General features: G+C 44.6%; 1 protein-coding gene across 1 annotated transcript; it reads left to right on the top strand.

The window, feature by feature from the left end:
- Positions 1–7,529: 7,529 nt before the first annotated feature.
- On the top strand, positions 7,530–15,891 carry nat16 (N-acetyltransferase 16; the record flags this gene model as incomplete). Its single annotated transcript, XM_079491603.1, has 6 exons — positions 7,530–7,745; positions 8,092–8,316; positions 10,924–11,090; positions 14,231–14,416; positions 15,109–15,203; positions 15,697–15,891. The coding sequence occupies 6 exons, from the start codon at positions 7,530–7,532 to the stop codon at positions 15,825–15,827; spliced, it is 1,020 nt and encodes a 339-aa protein (XP_079347729.1). The 3' UTR covers positions 15,828–15,891.
- Positions 15,892–16,784: the final 893 nt, after the last annotated feature.

Raw genomic sequence — 16,784 nt, 5'->3', positions numbered from 1 at the left:
TCTAATGGGAGTCCGCGGGGCTAGTTAGTGTTAATTTCTGTCCTTCCTGACATGCGCATATAATACTGATTTATAAGCCCACATGATGCAAACAATCTACATTAAACACACACACAAGCAAGCAAGCGCACACACACACACACACACACACACACACACACACACACACACACACACACACACACACACACACACACACACACACACACACACACACACACACACACACACACACACACACACACACACACACACACACGTGCAGCAATGCATCTGTCAGTGTCCGATTATGTAAAGGGGATAATCTGGGGGGAAATGAATGCAGTGATTTGTTCACGCACGCACGCACACGCACACACGCACACACGCACACACACACACACACACACACACACACACACACACACACACACACACACACACACACACACACACTACAGTGAAGGAGTTGCTGACAGTCATCATTTTGATGTCATACACAGCTGCCATTAACGGTCATCATAATGCTGTTATATGACATCATATCGTTGCCTTCTTAAACTAATGGCCTAAGTCGTTTTTCAGAAGAAAAAAAAACTGATCCTAAACAAAACTAGGCATATATATTTCTTAACCGCATTTCACCAAAAACATTCAAAACCATTTATGACTATTACCATAAAAATAACACTGTCCGTTATGTAACATAAGAGGATTAAATAGAATTGAATACTGTACGATTAAACCTGACTTAGGCCAATTTACAGACTTACTCCTGACTTAGGCAATTTTATTTAACCTATTTTGGCCTAAGTCACACTTGAGATTTTACTAAAAGGGTCAGGATCGGCATGATCCGTTTCAAAAAAAGGACTTTAGCGATTTTACCAGAGGTGGCTGCAGTGTCATGAGGAGCCAGTGTGATGTTTCCTCAAAAAATGACTTAGGCCAGTGGTTCCCAATTTTCTTCATGTCAAGGACCCCCAAATTGGCAATAATTAGCCTGCGGACCCCCATTTGAACAAATATGCCAAGGACCCCGATAAGAGAAGATTTGTACGGCTCTAGCAGTGATTTTCAACCATTTTCATTTCAAGGACCCCCAGTTTTACCTGAATCACCCATTTCTATCTCATGGGACCCCAATGTATATTGTAAAAATCAAAGTTAATTTGGTTCCATTTGTACACTCTCAGAGTTACAGACCCATAAGGGTCTATTTGGTTCCTATAACTATCATTTAGCTGGGGACCCCCTGGAACTCCCTCAAGTACCCCTAGGGGTCCCCAGACCCCACTTTGGGAACCACTCACTTAGGCCATTAGTTCAAGAAGGTGACGACATTTGATCTAATCAGAAGACAGCAATCCGATGATGTACGATGATGTGCGATGATTAGAGCGCCCCTCACTTCACACAGGTGTGATTTTTCTAAATCTGATGGCGCTCTTCGCCATATGTTGGCGAAGAGCGCCATCTATCGTAAACCACTGAGAAGACCGTATAGACGTCTATGGATGTTCTCCGCAGTCGATTCATTCTTGTTATTTCAAACTATTTCAAACTACTATCAATATGTTCCCCCAAAAATCTATTTGTTTCTCTGCAATACAGGGTGTTTTCTGCCATTTTTAATGCCGTCCTACAAACATAACAGGACTCACTCTGCCCATCAAGCCTACGGCAAGCTCTACCACCGTGTCCTTTCACAACATGGCCTGTCCGCACAAACCAAGATCGGTGTCTACAGAGCTGTTGTGAATCCAACCCTTCTCTACGGGTCAGAGAGCTGGACCCTCTATCGGAAAAACATCAGGACCCTGCTGGTTTCACCAGCAAAAGCTGCGGGCAATCATGGGAATTGGCTGGGAAGAACGCATCACCAACAATGATGTTCTAACCCGTGCCGGCCTCCCAAGCGTGGAAGCGATCATCGCCAAGAACCAGCTGCGCTTCCTCGGTCACTTATATCGAAAGGAAGACTCATCCCTCTCCAAACAGACTCTGTTTGGTGAACTGGCCCATGGTTCTAGGCTGCTAGGGGGACCCAAGAGACGGCTGAAAGACCAGTTTTAACAGCTACTCAAAAAGACCAGGATCCCTGTGGACAGCTGGGAGGCCCTGGCAGTGGATTGCCCAGCCTGGCGTGGCACAATTGCCAGTGGTGCTCAGAGACTTGAGACCGACCGAGCACAAGCAGCAGAGAAGAAGCGCCAGCAAAGACATCAACGTCTTATGCTACCCCGCCCACCTCCAACACTTCCGTGCCCAGACTGCCCCCGGCTCTTCCACTCACACCTTGGACTCCACAGTCACCAGCAGGCACACAGACGGAGAGCCCAGCTATAGGTCAGCTAGTCCAGAAGGAGAAGTGAATGGCTGAGGAGAACGGATCCTCGTTTTACGAGGCTGCCATGATGATGATAGTGCAGTCAGAACACTAACGAATAGACGTAATCTTTTTTTTTAAATCAAATGCATATACTAAATATTTATACTAAATAGTGTGAATATTAAATATTTGATGGTGGTGTCCAGTCTCTGCTATAGACATTATTATACATATACAGTACATTACTCCCTGCTCAGTACATTAGAATACCAGGATATACATATCTACAGACAGACAGACAGACAGACAGACAGGCAGGCAGGCAGGCAGGCAGGCAGGCAGGCAGGCAGACAGACAGACAGACAGACAGACAGACAGACAGACAGACAGGCAGGCAGGCAGGCAGGCAGGCAGACAGACAGACAGACAGACAGACAGACAGACAGACAGACAGACAGACAGACAGACAGACAGACAGACAGACAGACAGACAGAGGGGGCCCCTCCTGGCTGCAGCTGAGGGCCCCGGTCTGTCTGTAGTGAGCTGCCAAGACCCGCCAGCTCACTACAGCATGAATGGAAAAGTACCAGCACGTGTGTGTGTGTGTGTGTGTGTGTGTGTGTGTGTGTGTGTGTGTGTGTGTGTGTGTGTGTGTGTTGTATCGGTTCTCAAACCATTTTGGCTCAGGTGACCCCTGTAAATATATTTTTCATCCACGGCACCATCTGAATTATATTGATATTTCTTTTAGAACCTTACATTTATGTCTTATTATTACGCTACCTAGATCTGTTCTACTAAGATACAGTATGCCACATGGGTGACGGATTATAACTCACTTTTATTTAACGTTGTTTAACCACTTGAACCCCAGCATCATCATCCCTATATCCTGGGTGGAACATGGGACGCGTTGTCTGTGTAAATCGGCTATTTTTGGTGAAGAGAATGCAGAAAGAAAGTATACAGTGAAACCCACTTGGGACCTCTCTGGTCTTGAACTCTGGTCTAGTGCTGCACGATTCTTGCTCAAAATGCGAATCTCGATTCTCCTCCACAAGAATTGATGGAGATCACGATTCTCCTTTTTTTTCTCCATGAAAACATTTCTTGTCTTTAGTCTGTAGTCCCATATAGGTCGCATAGCGGTGTCTGCATCTAGATCACACGGCTCTGGCGTTATGCGTTTGGTCCGACGTATAGGCTACTGTCAGTCTTAACAGTCCTACAGTCATGAGTCCGACACCCTATACCCAAAACCCAAACCCTAAACCTAACCTCACAGGAAGCCACGGGTTAGTTTTATCCTGCCACGGGTTAGTTTGAACTTGCCACGCATGTCGGGTTAGCGACGGCGTTGTCCGACTAATGCCTGTGGGACTGTTAGCATGTCTAACCAACGTATGCACCCCTCCCCCCCAGGCTACATGGATAGATGACCAGGAGAAATGTGTGTCTCTGTCTTTGTCCCAGACCGTCCTGCATGCTAGCCAAGCCTGAGGCGCCACTATAACCCCGTCCCTCATGCTAGCCAAGCCTGAGGCGCTAACTGTCCAACCATCCAACCTGTCCTAGCCGCTCGCTAACAACAGAAAGCCTGTGTGTGTGTGTGTGGTGGTGTGGTGTGTGTTTGTTCCGCTTCCACGCATGCCTGCCCACAGCTCCATGATAGTGTCTGTCACCCTGTCGGACTCCTTGCAGTACTCTGCGTGCCAGCACCGCGCCGCTCCGATCTGTTTCTTCTCAGGGGTTCGGTCGCGCCCCTTTTTTGTCCCCCCACATCTTTACCCATGGATGGACGTGGGACGGAGCTTGGATAAACAGCAGAGTTCTAATCTTCACATTGTTGAAGCTTTGGGAGATGTTAGGCTATTTTTGGCAAAGGGATTTGGTTTTAGAGGGAACAAAAGGATGGCCTGAGGGTAGATGTGTCCCTTATTGGGGCCGATGAGGGGACACACTTTGTTCCTTATTTAGTAACATAAAAGACGTTGTCCATTATTGAAGTGATGAGGGACACATGTTGTCCCTTATTTATTAAAGGACCACTTCACCACTTTTCAACTTCTCTTCCTATAATTAGTCCTAACTAATGTTCATGATAAAATACCACAATTTTTTCCTACTCAGTCTGTGTCTCATAGGAAGGCTTGGGCAGTTCAGAAACCCGTCCACCAGTGACATCATCGATGGTGAATTCAAGCTAATAGAAATGGCAGGCTTTCTTTTCCTGAAAAGTTGCAATGCAAAAGTTGAAGCCATCGTTCTCACGATAATAAAAATCGAAATATATTTTAAAACAAATCTTGTTTAAAAAATTAATCTGCCTAATGATGATGTCACTAGTGGACGGGTGTCCGAACTGCCCAAATCCCTCCTATGAGACACAGACTGAGTAGGAAAAAATGGTGGTGTTTTATCATGAACATTAGTGAGGACCAATTATATGAAGAGATGTTGAAAAGTGGTGAAGTGGTCCTTTAAACTAAAAGACATGTCCTTTCTCTGTGTGGAAGCTGCATTTCAAAGGGGCAAATAAAAAAATCACCACCCGTGTGAAGTGAGGGGCGCTCTGAACATCATACATCATCTCATTCTGGCCAATCACAATTTGCGTCCTCACTTTTCCATCTTCACTTTTTATACTCAATACATACTTTGCTTAGCCAATCAAATCATCGCTATGGCGGGCTCAGCCAATCAAATCATCGCTATGTGGTACACATATTGCTCAGCCAATCAAATCACCGCTATGGGTACACACGCACGCACACACAAAGCTGGGCATAGGAGGGGCTAGCGCCCCTCAAAAACGCCTCTGGTGATAAAACGCGCCCCATATTTGCATACTGTGCCCTGATTGGTCCCTCATTACTTCGGAGCGAGTGAACTCCAATCATTCACAACTGAGCGGTGTCAGACCAAAATCTGCAGGGGGCAATTTGTTTTTTCAATCGCAGACTGGTCTAGTTTCCAGGCTAATGAAGCCATAGGTCCCTATTTTCGCCGGTGCCTCCCTTACGCCTTATCCCCAAACCTTTTTGCCTATTTCTGTTTTGACTATTTTGAAAAACATTTGACAAAGCTTCAAGTAGCCGATCTACATCGACACGTTGTGATCTTGTAGACTGGCTATTTGAGGCATACAAAACATTTAAGTCCTGGCACTGAATGTGGATTCTATTATTTCATCCTATAAATGCGCCACGTCTCTGTCTGCGTGTGTGCGTGTGTGTGTAATGCACATAACTCGAGAACCGTTTGCCCCACCGACTTCAGTGCCCGGTATAGAGTCGGTCGGACCCAAGGTTGTCCAGAACCACCACAAAAGGCTCTGGTCAGGCTCTGCCAGTGGGCCTAATGAGGCCAACTCCTTTCACCTGGGCCAGGCTCTGCCAGTGGGCCTAATGAGGCCAACTCCTTTCACCTGTGCAATTAATTTCCAGCCTCTGTCTTAGCCAATTGAGGCTCAACCAATCAAGCTCTGCCAGTGGGCCGAATTGATTGCCAAGTACACTTTTCACAGTCAGTTTGCCCACTTCTCACAGCCAGGTTGCACTCTTCACACACAAGCTCACAGCCACAGAGATCTCCAACTATGTGCTGTGTCAAATGCATCCAGGCCCCAAGTTGCATGGTTCCCAAGTAGGCCGGTGGCCGACTGCGACAGTAAAACTACATCCCGAAAAAGATGCAAGCCGAACACGTGTTGGTGTATTTTTTACGTCTCACTTCCAATAATAGAATCCACCTTGAGTTCTAGACCTGGAATCTTTGACATAATCTTTCCTTTCTTCTGTAGTTGACACCCGAACTCAATCATGAATGTAATTAGCTGCAGCTGTGTTGCTTACATCACTGTGTACTATAAGGTCAGCCTTATGCCGCTGTGTTGCTTACAGTGCATCACTGTGCACTATTACGTCAGCCTTATGCATGCAACTTGCCATGTTGTTTAATCTGCATTGAATATTTTTCAGCGATAATTTGGGGGCTTTTTGTCGTTATCGATAGAGTAAGTGGAGACAGAGACGGAGAGTGACATAGGCCTACAGCAAAGATTTGGAATAGGACTTAGGAGCCTAGATAGGTGCCCCAGACTGATATGGTGCGTTCACACGGGTAGACACAAAGATCACGTGTGGAGCAGCTACATGCACCATTGTGTCTTTGCGTCGTCATGTCGCTGGCTTAATAATTTCATACTAGAAGGCTTTCTTACCTTTATTTGTAGTTGTTACGTCCACCACCAAAGAGGTCCAGGTGTTATTTTGTGCAAAAGCGCATTATTGGCTATTTCCCCTACCATAAGCCCTCAATGAATTGAATTGATTTGCATTGAATTGAATGGGGCATTGGGTTGTTGTGCTAATTGCCTGTTTTTGTATATATCCTCTCTTCATGTAATGTAAATAATAGTATCCCAATTAAGGGCACACTTTACTATAATTATTTCGATGGAAATAAGCGAATTAGCACAAAAACCCAACCCCCATTGAGGGCTTATATTAGGGGAAATTCACTCGCTAAGAGTATTTAGAAGCATTCATATTTTAGATGCGCGGTCATGGGGAAGAGCTATTGAGCCACTAAACACAGTCGCTTTATTTATCCAGCACGATTTGAAATGGAATACTCTTAAAAAGGCCTAGAAAGGCCTCACCCACCACCTTCCTTTTTTCCAATGCATTGAGGCTGAAGGGGAAGCAATCGAACATGGAGCTGCCACCCGAGGGGAGCTTTGATTAGCGGTAAGCCAACTTTATAGTTTTATCATTAAATAGAGCGGTAAATAACACGTTAATGGTGTCGTTGGCGGTGCGGGATCTCATTAAAAAGGCGTTAAAGAAGTCCTTAGCCAAGAATGAGTTAAAAAGGAAAGTCTCATGTCCTCTCTTAAATGAGTCAACCGACTGTGGTGCTCTCAGATGGGCGAGGAGGACGTTCCAAACAGTTCGGGGTCGACCAAGCCAAGCAGAAAGCCCGGTCGTCCATGGTGCGCACGTTGGTCTTGATGGGTTTGTTGTGGCGGTTAGTGGCTTCCATTGACAATGAATGGTAGACTGTATCTTTGCTGTCTGTCCATGTGAACGCAACATTAAGCCGGCCCCGGGCCAGAATAAACCTAATAATGTGGATTATTTTGACGCCTCTAAAAAAAAACTAAACTGTTACGCCACCTAAAACCTTCCGTGTTCCCGAAACAGCTCCGCCAACATGAAGATCGAGAACAGCTTGCCGCTCACCCAGCTGCCCGAGGCCCCGCCCCACATGGGCCTCCAGTTCACCGTAGCGACGGAGGAGGACTTTGACGACATCATGGCGATGAGTCAGCACATCTACGGCGGCCTGGACTACATCCCCACCCGCTACACCGACTGGCTGCAGGAGCACAACCGCACGGTCATACTGGCCCGCAAGCACGGCAAAGTGGTGAGTTACTAACTATAGGCTATAGGCAATGCCTTGCTCAAGGCCCTGCCCGGCCTGTTTCGTGCGCAAGCGCCATTCACTTACTGTATGTTTGGGTGCCATGGATGGAAGGTTTATTTCCAGGGGTGGCATGGATGGAAGGTTTATTTCCAGGGGTGGCATGGATGGAAGGTTTATTTCCAGGGGTGGCATGGATGGAAGGTTCAGGGTTGCCATATGGATGGAAGGCTTATTTCCAGGGGTGCCATATGGATGGAAGGTTTATTTCCAGGGGTGGCCTGGTGGGCCGAAACCTTTTGACAACCGCCGGTCTAACATGCCGCTCCCCACCCCCCCACCCCCGCAGATCGCTCTGGAGTCGGTGTGCGTGATCGACGACGGCGAGACGGTGCTGGTGGAGGGTCTGCGCGTGGCCCCCCAGGAGCGGGGGAAGGGCGTGGCGGGGGTCCTGCTGCGCTTCTGCTCACAGCTGGTCAAGTCCAAGTACCCCGAGGTCAAGGTCACCCGGCTGACCCGCGACGACCAGCTCGGACCCAAGGACTTCCAGAAGTACCGGCTCATCACCAAACAGGTACTGTCAGGACAGCCAAACGGTGTTCATATTTGTGACCCACCTTGAAAAACACTAAGTCATTGGACTTTTTTTTTAATTTTCATTATTTTTCATGTCATATAAATCATAGCTTCAAATTGACATTGGTTGTTCCATTTGACCCACCAGTTTTGTAGATGTGGCTTATAGAGTGATGTCTTATAGAGTAATGTCTTGCAGAGATACAGCGAGTTGAGAAAATAGCCCTGAAATGTTCACTTCGGTGGTCTGTGGCATTTAGAGGGCGCTGTTTCCCCTTTGTTCTCAAATTGGGGGGAGGTTGTTGGAGCTTTGCAACTAATATCTTGACACTAGGTTGGTTAGTATAGTAAGGACATTAACCTTTATGAAAATGAAGAGTAAGGAAATTATAAAAATGCTGCTATTAATTCACATTAGCCTTAACGTTTATAAGATTACAACTGGCTGGCCTGGCGTCCCAGCTCCTCCAGCTGTTTGAAGATGAACGCGGACGTGTCCGCACTACATTACTTATCAACACGAGTCGAGTTATTATTCCCTAGTCATGTACATTTCAAATAAACACCAAAATAGATACATGTACGCGACAGTTTTTACAAAATATTATTGTTAATAGACCTACATCTTTCTTTTGAGATTCACATTAGACAACAGACCTTTCAAAATGATCGGGTAGAAATAGCGGATTTGACTGCGAATTTGCATAATTTTGCAGGGAACTGTGTCTTATTGTTAGCATTGCTAGCAGTTGCTAACTCTAAAGGCTCATTCATAGTCTGGATTTTCGGTGGTGAGGTGACCACCGCTCCGGTGGTTGATTACCAATTAAGGTGGTATAAAGGTGATCTGTGCCAAATCTCATGCTTTTATCACCAACTGTGGATTAACCATGAGCAGATGTACAGTTATGCAATTTATCGGCAGCCATATTGGAAAACATGCCACCATATTGGAACTTATTGGATCGACAACAACGGGAGGTATGATTAATTCTAACGCGACTAGCGACGGGACCGCGATGGGCCGTCTAACACATAATCTTTGCTTAGAATTGGACGGAATGATTTAGATCAAGAGTTATTCAAGTTTTATAATATAATAACATTGAATGTTGCGCAACAGACGTTCCCAGCCTGTGGAGCGATGTGATTGGTTTTGATATCAATAAATCTCCGTCCTTTTATCAATCTCCGTCCTGAGTGCTGGGTGTTACTAATTTATTGAAGGGAGAACTCTGTCCTTGCCGCTCGCGGTGTTCACCATGAGCAGATGAGCACATTTATGCAATTTATTGGCAGCCATATTGGAACCTAATGTTACTTTTAATCACACTTTGGTAGAATTACCTCCAAACATATATTCTTTTATATCAAAATGAGGGGAAATAAAAATATTTACAGCCCCAGCAAAGTGATATAGTCCAAAACGTATGTCCAGTTGCAGCCATTTTTAAAAGTGGCAGCCATCTTGAAACAAATTGGAATTCTGCTTTTATCACCAACTGAACTATCATGCATTGAAAACAGCAATTTCCCGCCTATAGCTAACATGTTTAAGCATTTATTTCATATTTGCATGTGGATTTCAGCTCTGACATCTATTTCAGACTTGCTCTATAGGCCTATGTGAAGAGTCTGCATGCCTGTGCCATTAACTCATTTTGGATTAAAAAGCAGGTTACAATCATGATGGTCCACAGCATACATACTGAACTCTGCTTCTTCATGTTTAGTTTTGCTTCTAGGGACAGCAAGCAGACCTTTCCCAGAGACCTCCGGGTAGATCTCAATGGTTCATGACATGATGTACCACAAGATCAGAGATGTATTTTCTCCCAATAATATTCAAAACTTTATGGACCAACAGTAGTACTTTGAAATCAATGATTTGACATGGAGGGAGCCAACGTAAAGATCTATGAACTGGAGTGATATGATACGATACCATATCTCTGCTGTTGGGAAGAAACCACCTAACTCCAAAAGGAAATTAAAAATATATTATTTTTCAGGAAATTAAGAAAACCGTATATTTTGAAAACAAAGCAATACAGCCTCATCAAAGTTGGTGTTGTGACTTTATATTATTGTTAATTACTTTCATGAGAGGGGGAGAGGTGGTGGAGGCAGCTGCTTTAGTTTAAGCGTCCAATGGAGTTAAGAGGTGTTGTCCCAAGTGCTTTTTACTACTTTTCAATGGTTAAATATTTCAAAACAACACACAGATGTAAAGAGTGTTCAATAGCACTAATTATTGGAGGTGGGGAAACAAAATCAAAAACCTCAAAAATGAAGTTAGTTGGTTTCCTCCCGACAGCAACGAAATTCTGATATATGATGTTCATGATTCTGAATCAACTGCGTGCATAATTCTGGCCTTCCTCTTTGCATGTATTGATGCTGTATTGAAATGTAGATGTGGAGCCGCTAATTTAAAAATGTATCTTTCCCTTCCCAGAAATGTAGCAGTCAGAAGTATATGTATGCAATTGCATGTCTGTGTGCATGTATGTCTGTCAATAAAACAATAAATAAACTGGACTGAACTGAATTGAATTGAACTTATAACTGAACTTAACTGAATATCCCTGACATTCTTCCCCAGGGCATCCTGCTGGTTCGCTTCAGAGCTGAACAGCTGAAGAGTCGTCTGGCAGAGCTGAGTGCAGATGGAGACATGCTGACCTCTCCGTCTGCACCTCCATCCTCCAGCCTCCAGGTGGCCCCGGTGAGGCTCGACGACACGGCCATTCAGCGCCTCTATCTCGCCAGGTCAGTGTCATTCATCCATTTAAAAAAAAGAAAGAAAAAAGAAGAAATGACCCAAGTCATTATATATCAGCTTGCATTCCATTATCCATTTGCAGACCGCAGCCATGTTTCGATCAGAGTTTGGAAGCACTCGTTTTCAGTAAAGCAACGTCCTGCTGTCTCTTGCATTACGGTATGTGATAATTCAAAACAGGTGGTACACAGGGCAGTTGAGTGATATCTAACGAGCACTTCCAAACTCCAGCACTTAGAAAAAGAATCACCTCCAAGGACACAAAGTAGAGTTCTCAAACTCTGCCCGAACCCGACCTGGCCCGACCGGTACCGAGCCGGGGCCAAAAGCTATGCTAATTAGTCGGGCCGGGCCGAGCCTCGGGCTCAGTGATTTTCTGTGATTTTTTCTTTTTTCTTTCTTTTTTTTCTCCTTTAAAAAAAAAGAATGTTATTATAACAAATGTGTATACTGTATACATGTATGTATTTATGTATTTTAAGCATTATGTTGTACTTTAGCTGTTGAAAAATAGCAGATCTACAAGCTCATAGCGCGGCACCGAGTGCCGCGCTACAAGCTTCTAGGTCTGCTATGTATGAAAAATCGTGAAAATGTGGCCCAAATGTTTGAATATATTCTTTCAGAGCGAACGTTTTAAACTCAACTCTTTGCTTCTAGGGGGTCCCTGGAACAACATATTTTGAGGTGGGGGTCGGCGGCAAATTACATATAATTGTGGGGCTCCTTAACATGAACAAGTTTGAGAACGACTGACATAGAAACATGGGTTTTTCAGAAAACTGTCAGGATTTAGAAAACATTTGTAGAATAAAGCTCAGGTCTAAATGGGTTAATATGAAGAGGGCTGCGCAGCGCACTGGCAATGGCATTTCAGCAGCATGCACTGCGCGCAGCAGCACAGCAGAGAGAAGACTTGCTACCGCTGGCTGGCCTCTGGTTTGCACACCAAATGAGCTTCTAACCAGTTAACTTGCCATATGCTTAAATGTTTATAAGATCCATCGGATTATCACACGATAGCTGAAGCATCAGGTTTTCGTCATGTTGCACTGAGCTATCTCGTTAACGCAGCTGGCTGCGATGAATAACCTAATCATTAATCAACGTCACCAGTCACCAAACGATCCATGAGTGATATAACTCTGTAAGCTATACAAGCAAGTCTATGATGACCACGCAATGTGTCCATTGCAGGCTTTTTTTATTTTTTTTATTTGATTTCCAAAATGCTTAGTATTATAGTGCCGTCCGTCGGCACGCCTCGTTATATGTGCCCAAAATAACAGATCTGTAAGCTGTCGAGACACGCATGAGCGGTGCGTGGATGGTTTGTAAACTTTGTAGAACTTTGTTCTTTTGTACTTGGACACCGAACGGGGACAATACTTGGACATAACTGCTTCACTTCAGAAGAAACTAAAGGGAGCTGCTGCAGCTGCTATTCATGTTTAGGCTACTCACCACAACTGGAAATGGAATCCATTAGAATGATGGAAATGGAACATTAACAGCCTAACGTGAGTTACATAAATCCTTTATTCCGGCGATAAGTCCGTTGAACTCCGCTCTTACTCTCACACAGAGACAGACACACACTGAACCACGGCGCCGCCGCGCCGGCCATTAGGGTAGAGTAGGGCCGGGCCTTCATTTTTGGGCCCGTTGAGAACTCTAATTGGCTTAGAGGCCAGCCAATCATCATAACAATCCGCCACTAGACCACGTGACTAGACTAGAAAGTCTGATCATTGATCAGCTCCGAAAGCTGATAAAAAAGGCGTTTTGGCTTTTATTGTATTTACATTTTCAGTTTAGATTTAGATTAGCTTCAAATTGTATTATTTTATTTAACCCAGTTTAGCCGTAATGTATAGGAGGAATGGAGGATACGGCAGCTCACAAAACCTTACAACGCGGCATATTGTGAGCTTGGCTATTTCAACATTTTTGACAATCTTTGACAAAAACTAAATATATTGGAAGATAAAATGTAATCACAATACCGGTCTAAACGACTACATTGGGGAGAAAAGGGGGTTCGGGACAGGTCGATCTTACAAAAAGTAAACCACTGGAGAAAATGCATGTACCCTCATGGGCCTGAATGCCTGACTGGGAAAATAAATCAATAAACTTCCCCCAAATGATAAAAGAAAAAAGACGAACCCTCCTTATGGGTGTGAATCACCATTGTTGAGACGCTGAATAGACTCCTTCTCTCTCTCTCTGAGGCCTCATTCACACGTATCAAACACAATCAAACACATTTTTTAGTTTTTTTAGCCCACCACAATGCTTTTCCAATGGGAGTCACATGGTTTGACCAAACATTTGTGTTTGATTGCTGAATTGCTGGTTGTGTTCTGCCCAAAAAAACAAAAAAACGACCAAACATTTGCTTGAATGGTGTTTGATACGTGTGAATGAGGCCTGAGGGAGATTTGACGGGGTCGCTCACACTCGCAGTGTGTTGATTGCTTGTTAACGACCGTCATTGTCTCATTGATTGACTATTGACTATTTTATCAATTCAAAATGTGTATGACCCCCCCATTGGACTCATTGGAAAATTACCTGACATTCCCTTGGACTGAGATTAGAATGGCATATGCCCTCCCCCATCTTCCTTCAGTGGTACACTTTTTGAGTGGTGCAACCACTCCAAGGAACAGCAATGTCCCTATGTCCCAATCTATGTGACTATGTGACTATGTCCGTTTAGAGTTCCAATAGGGGGTGCTGTTGCACCACTCGCTTCAGACTGGTTTGATTTTTGAGTGGTGCAACCACTCCAAGGAACAGCTTTGTCCCTATGTCCTAATGTGACTATGTTCGTTTAGAGTACCAGTAGGGGAAAAAGTGGTGCTGTTGTGCCAGAAACAGAGAGAGATAGTGTTGTACTGTTGCCTGCTAATGAGAGAGAGAGAGAGAGAGAGAGAGAGAGAGAGGGGAGTTGCACCACTCAGTTCACACAGGTGTGATTTTATTTAAACCGACCTGTCCCTATAAAGGGAAAGCTATATAATATGAGAAATGTGGAACAGATGTTTTTAATTAACCTTGTACTGACCTTTGGATGTTTTAATTCACCTCGGTATATACTGACCTTATGGCCTCCATGCAGCGACCTGATGCACGATGTGCTGCCCAACGGCAACATCGTCCAGGACTGGCAGCCGTTCAAGCCTCTGTCGTCCAACATGGACATCCTGCTGAAGAAGGACATCGACTGGCTGGTGGACGACCCGGCCCGGCCCAGCGTGGCCAGCCTGTGCACCTGGCCGTTCAGGGTCCCTATTGGAGACCACTGGTAACTACTATCTATCACTCTGTGTACCTGGCCGTTCAGGGTCCCTATTGGAGACCACTGGTAACTACTATCTATCACTCTGTGTACCTGGCTGTTTAGGGTCCCTATTGAATGTGTCTGTGATCCACACATGGGTCCTCCTGACCCACTGTTTGGGAAACTGTGGTAGGGTGCCCATGGGAGATCACTGGTAACTATACCTGGACCTTTAGAGTCTTTGGGCCCAATTCACTAAGCTGTTTACTGTACATCAATATTTTGGGTGTAAAGGAATTTTCCAAACTTCCCACGTTAGTAGTCTGGAATAAGGTCTAATGACATACAGCAAGCTTTAGTCCCATGTAAGTCTCCATCCGTAAAAGTTTTTACTTTTTTCCTGTTGACTTGTCTTTGTAATTAGATGGCTTGCTAAATAAAATTTCAGTTTTTTTATCTGCACATCTTCGCTGTTGGGCAGAAACATTTCAACGTCTTTATGCGTGTTCATCATTTCATTCTATACTTCATACATGACGTATGAACAAGAGTGTCAAGCTAAAGTGGGGGGAAATAGCTGATCTCCAATCTCACAATTATGTCGCGTCGCGATGGATTGTGAGCTTGCCGATCCGCTATTTTCACGATAGTTTCCGACATTTCTTCGTTCTTCTCAGTTATTAGGTCTCAATTTCTGCCATTTCTTCATTCTTCAGGTACTACCTCAACATCGACATGTTCGGTAAGGACCTGGCTCTGGTTCGCCGGCAGTTCCTGTGTCACCTGCGTCGCCACACTGCCACTCTGAAAGGTACGACCGCGTTTGATAGTTACATATCGTTGCTGTCGGGAGGAAACCACAAAACTTTGCATGTATCAGTGCTATTGAACACCTGTGTGTTGGTTAAAAAAAATATTGAACCAAAAGATCATTAAAAAGCTCTTCGGACAAAACCTCTTAACTCCATTGGACCCTCAAACCGTCTGCTAAAGCAGCTAACTCCACCGCCTCATGCAAGTAATTGACAATATATAAAGTCACAATCACAACACCAACTTTAATGAGGCAGTATTGCTTTGTTTTCAAAATATAATATATAAATATATTTTTCATTTTCTGAAAAATGAACATTTTGGAGTTAGGTTGTTTCTTCCGGAAGGCAGAGATATAAAAGTGTAAGCTATCGTATCGTATATGTGTCCGTCCGTCCGTCCGTCAGTCAGTCCCCCCCCCCCCCCCCCCACACACATTGTTTGCATATATCCAGCATTAAACAGGAATCTGTTGCCCTGCCCCCTGAAAGGTCACGTGATGTGCCAGATGTTCCTGGACCCGCCCCTGTGGAAGCCCATGGAGGAGTTTTGCCGCCGAGCGCTGGGGGTGGAGCTTGTGAAGGAGTACACAGAGCAGTGCGTGGTGGAGTCCGACCTGTGACACAACAGCACCCCCTAACGCCACCGCCATCGCTACTACACATCTATAGTCTCGCGTTGCCAGACTGTTGCCTCTCGCAATTTTACAAATGCTTCCGTCATACAGTTTGGAGCAACGGGAGCTCTGATCATGATCAAGCGACAAAGCGGAAGTGGAGACTTCCTCCCCACTTCCATTTCGTCTTTACAGTCGCGCACATTTATCATAATATAAATAGAAATCACCTAAGCATATATAGCTTGCTGCTTAGCAGAAATGGACATAAAACAAATAAAATGTAAAGATGTTTTAAAATATATTTCCGTCAACGGAAATGGCAGCTTCCTTACTCGGATTTTCGAGAGGTGTAGTTCCAGACTATGGAATAGTTTGTCTGGCTACGTGAGACTACTACACATCCGACCTGTGACACCGAAAACACACAACGAAAAGCTTCCCCATCGGATCAAGACGCGAGGACAAAACAACAACAACAACCCGGACGACAAAAACAGAGGATGAAGAATGAAGATGAAGGATTGAAGAATTTTTTGCTTTTTTCACAGACACCCGACTCGACCGCGTTCCACTGGAAACGAGACAAAACCATCCCGGAGACCTGGCGAAACAAAGAAATCGACAAAAGATGTTTACTCGAACGTGCTTTTCCTTAACGATAACGACAAGTAACTCTTTAAAGGGGAGGGGGGGAGGTCTTAAAACGAGTTCTTACTCCCACCAGCCGATATATCATCTCACGGTAGCATCGTCAGGAAGAGGCTAAGCTCACGTTATTCTTTGGAGAAAGAAGAAAACACACAAAAACAGGTTCTTAGCTCGGCACATGTCCTTAAAGGCCTCTCCCTTTTTTTTTGTAAATATTAATTATTATAAATACATAAATACAAAAATATATATATATACTTTTGGAGTTGGATGAATACGTCTGCACATCTCTTTAGGCACTTTATGAAAACC

The sequence above is a fragment of the Electrona antarctica genome (genome assembly GCF_951216825.1).
Source record: "Electrona antarctica genome assembly, chromosome: 21".
In the NCBI taxonomy this organism is placed as follows: Eukaryota; Metazoa; Chordata; class Actinopteri; order Myctophiformes; family Myctophidae; genus Electrona; species Electrona antarctica.
Note: the sequence above shows the minus strand (reverse complement) of the source record. Positions and strands in the feature narration are given on the sequence as shown.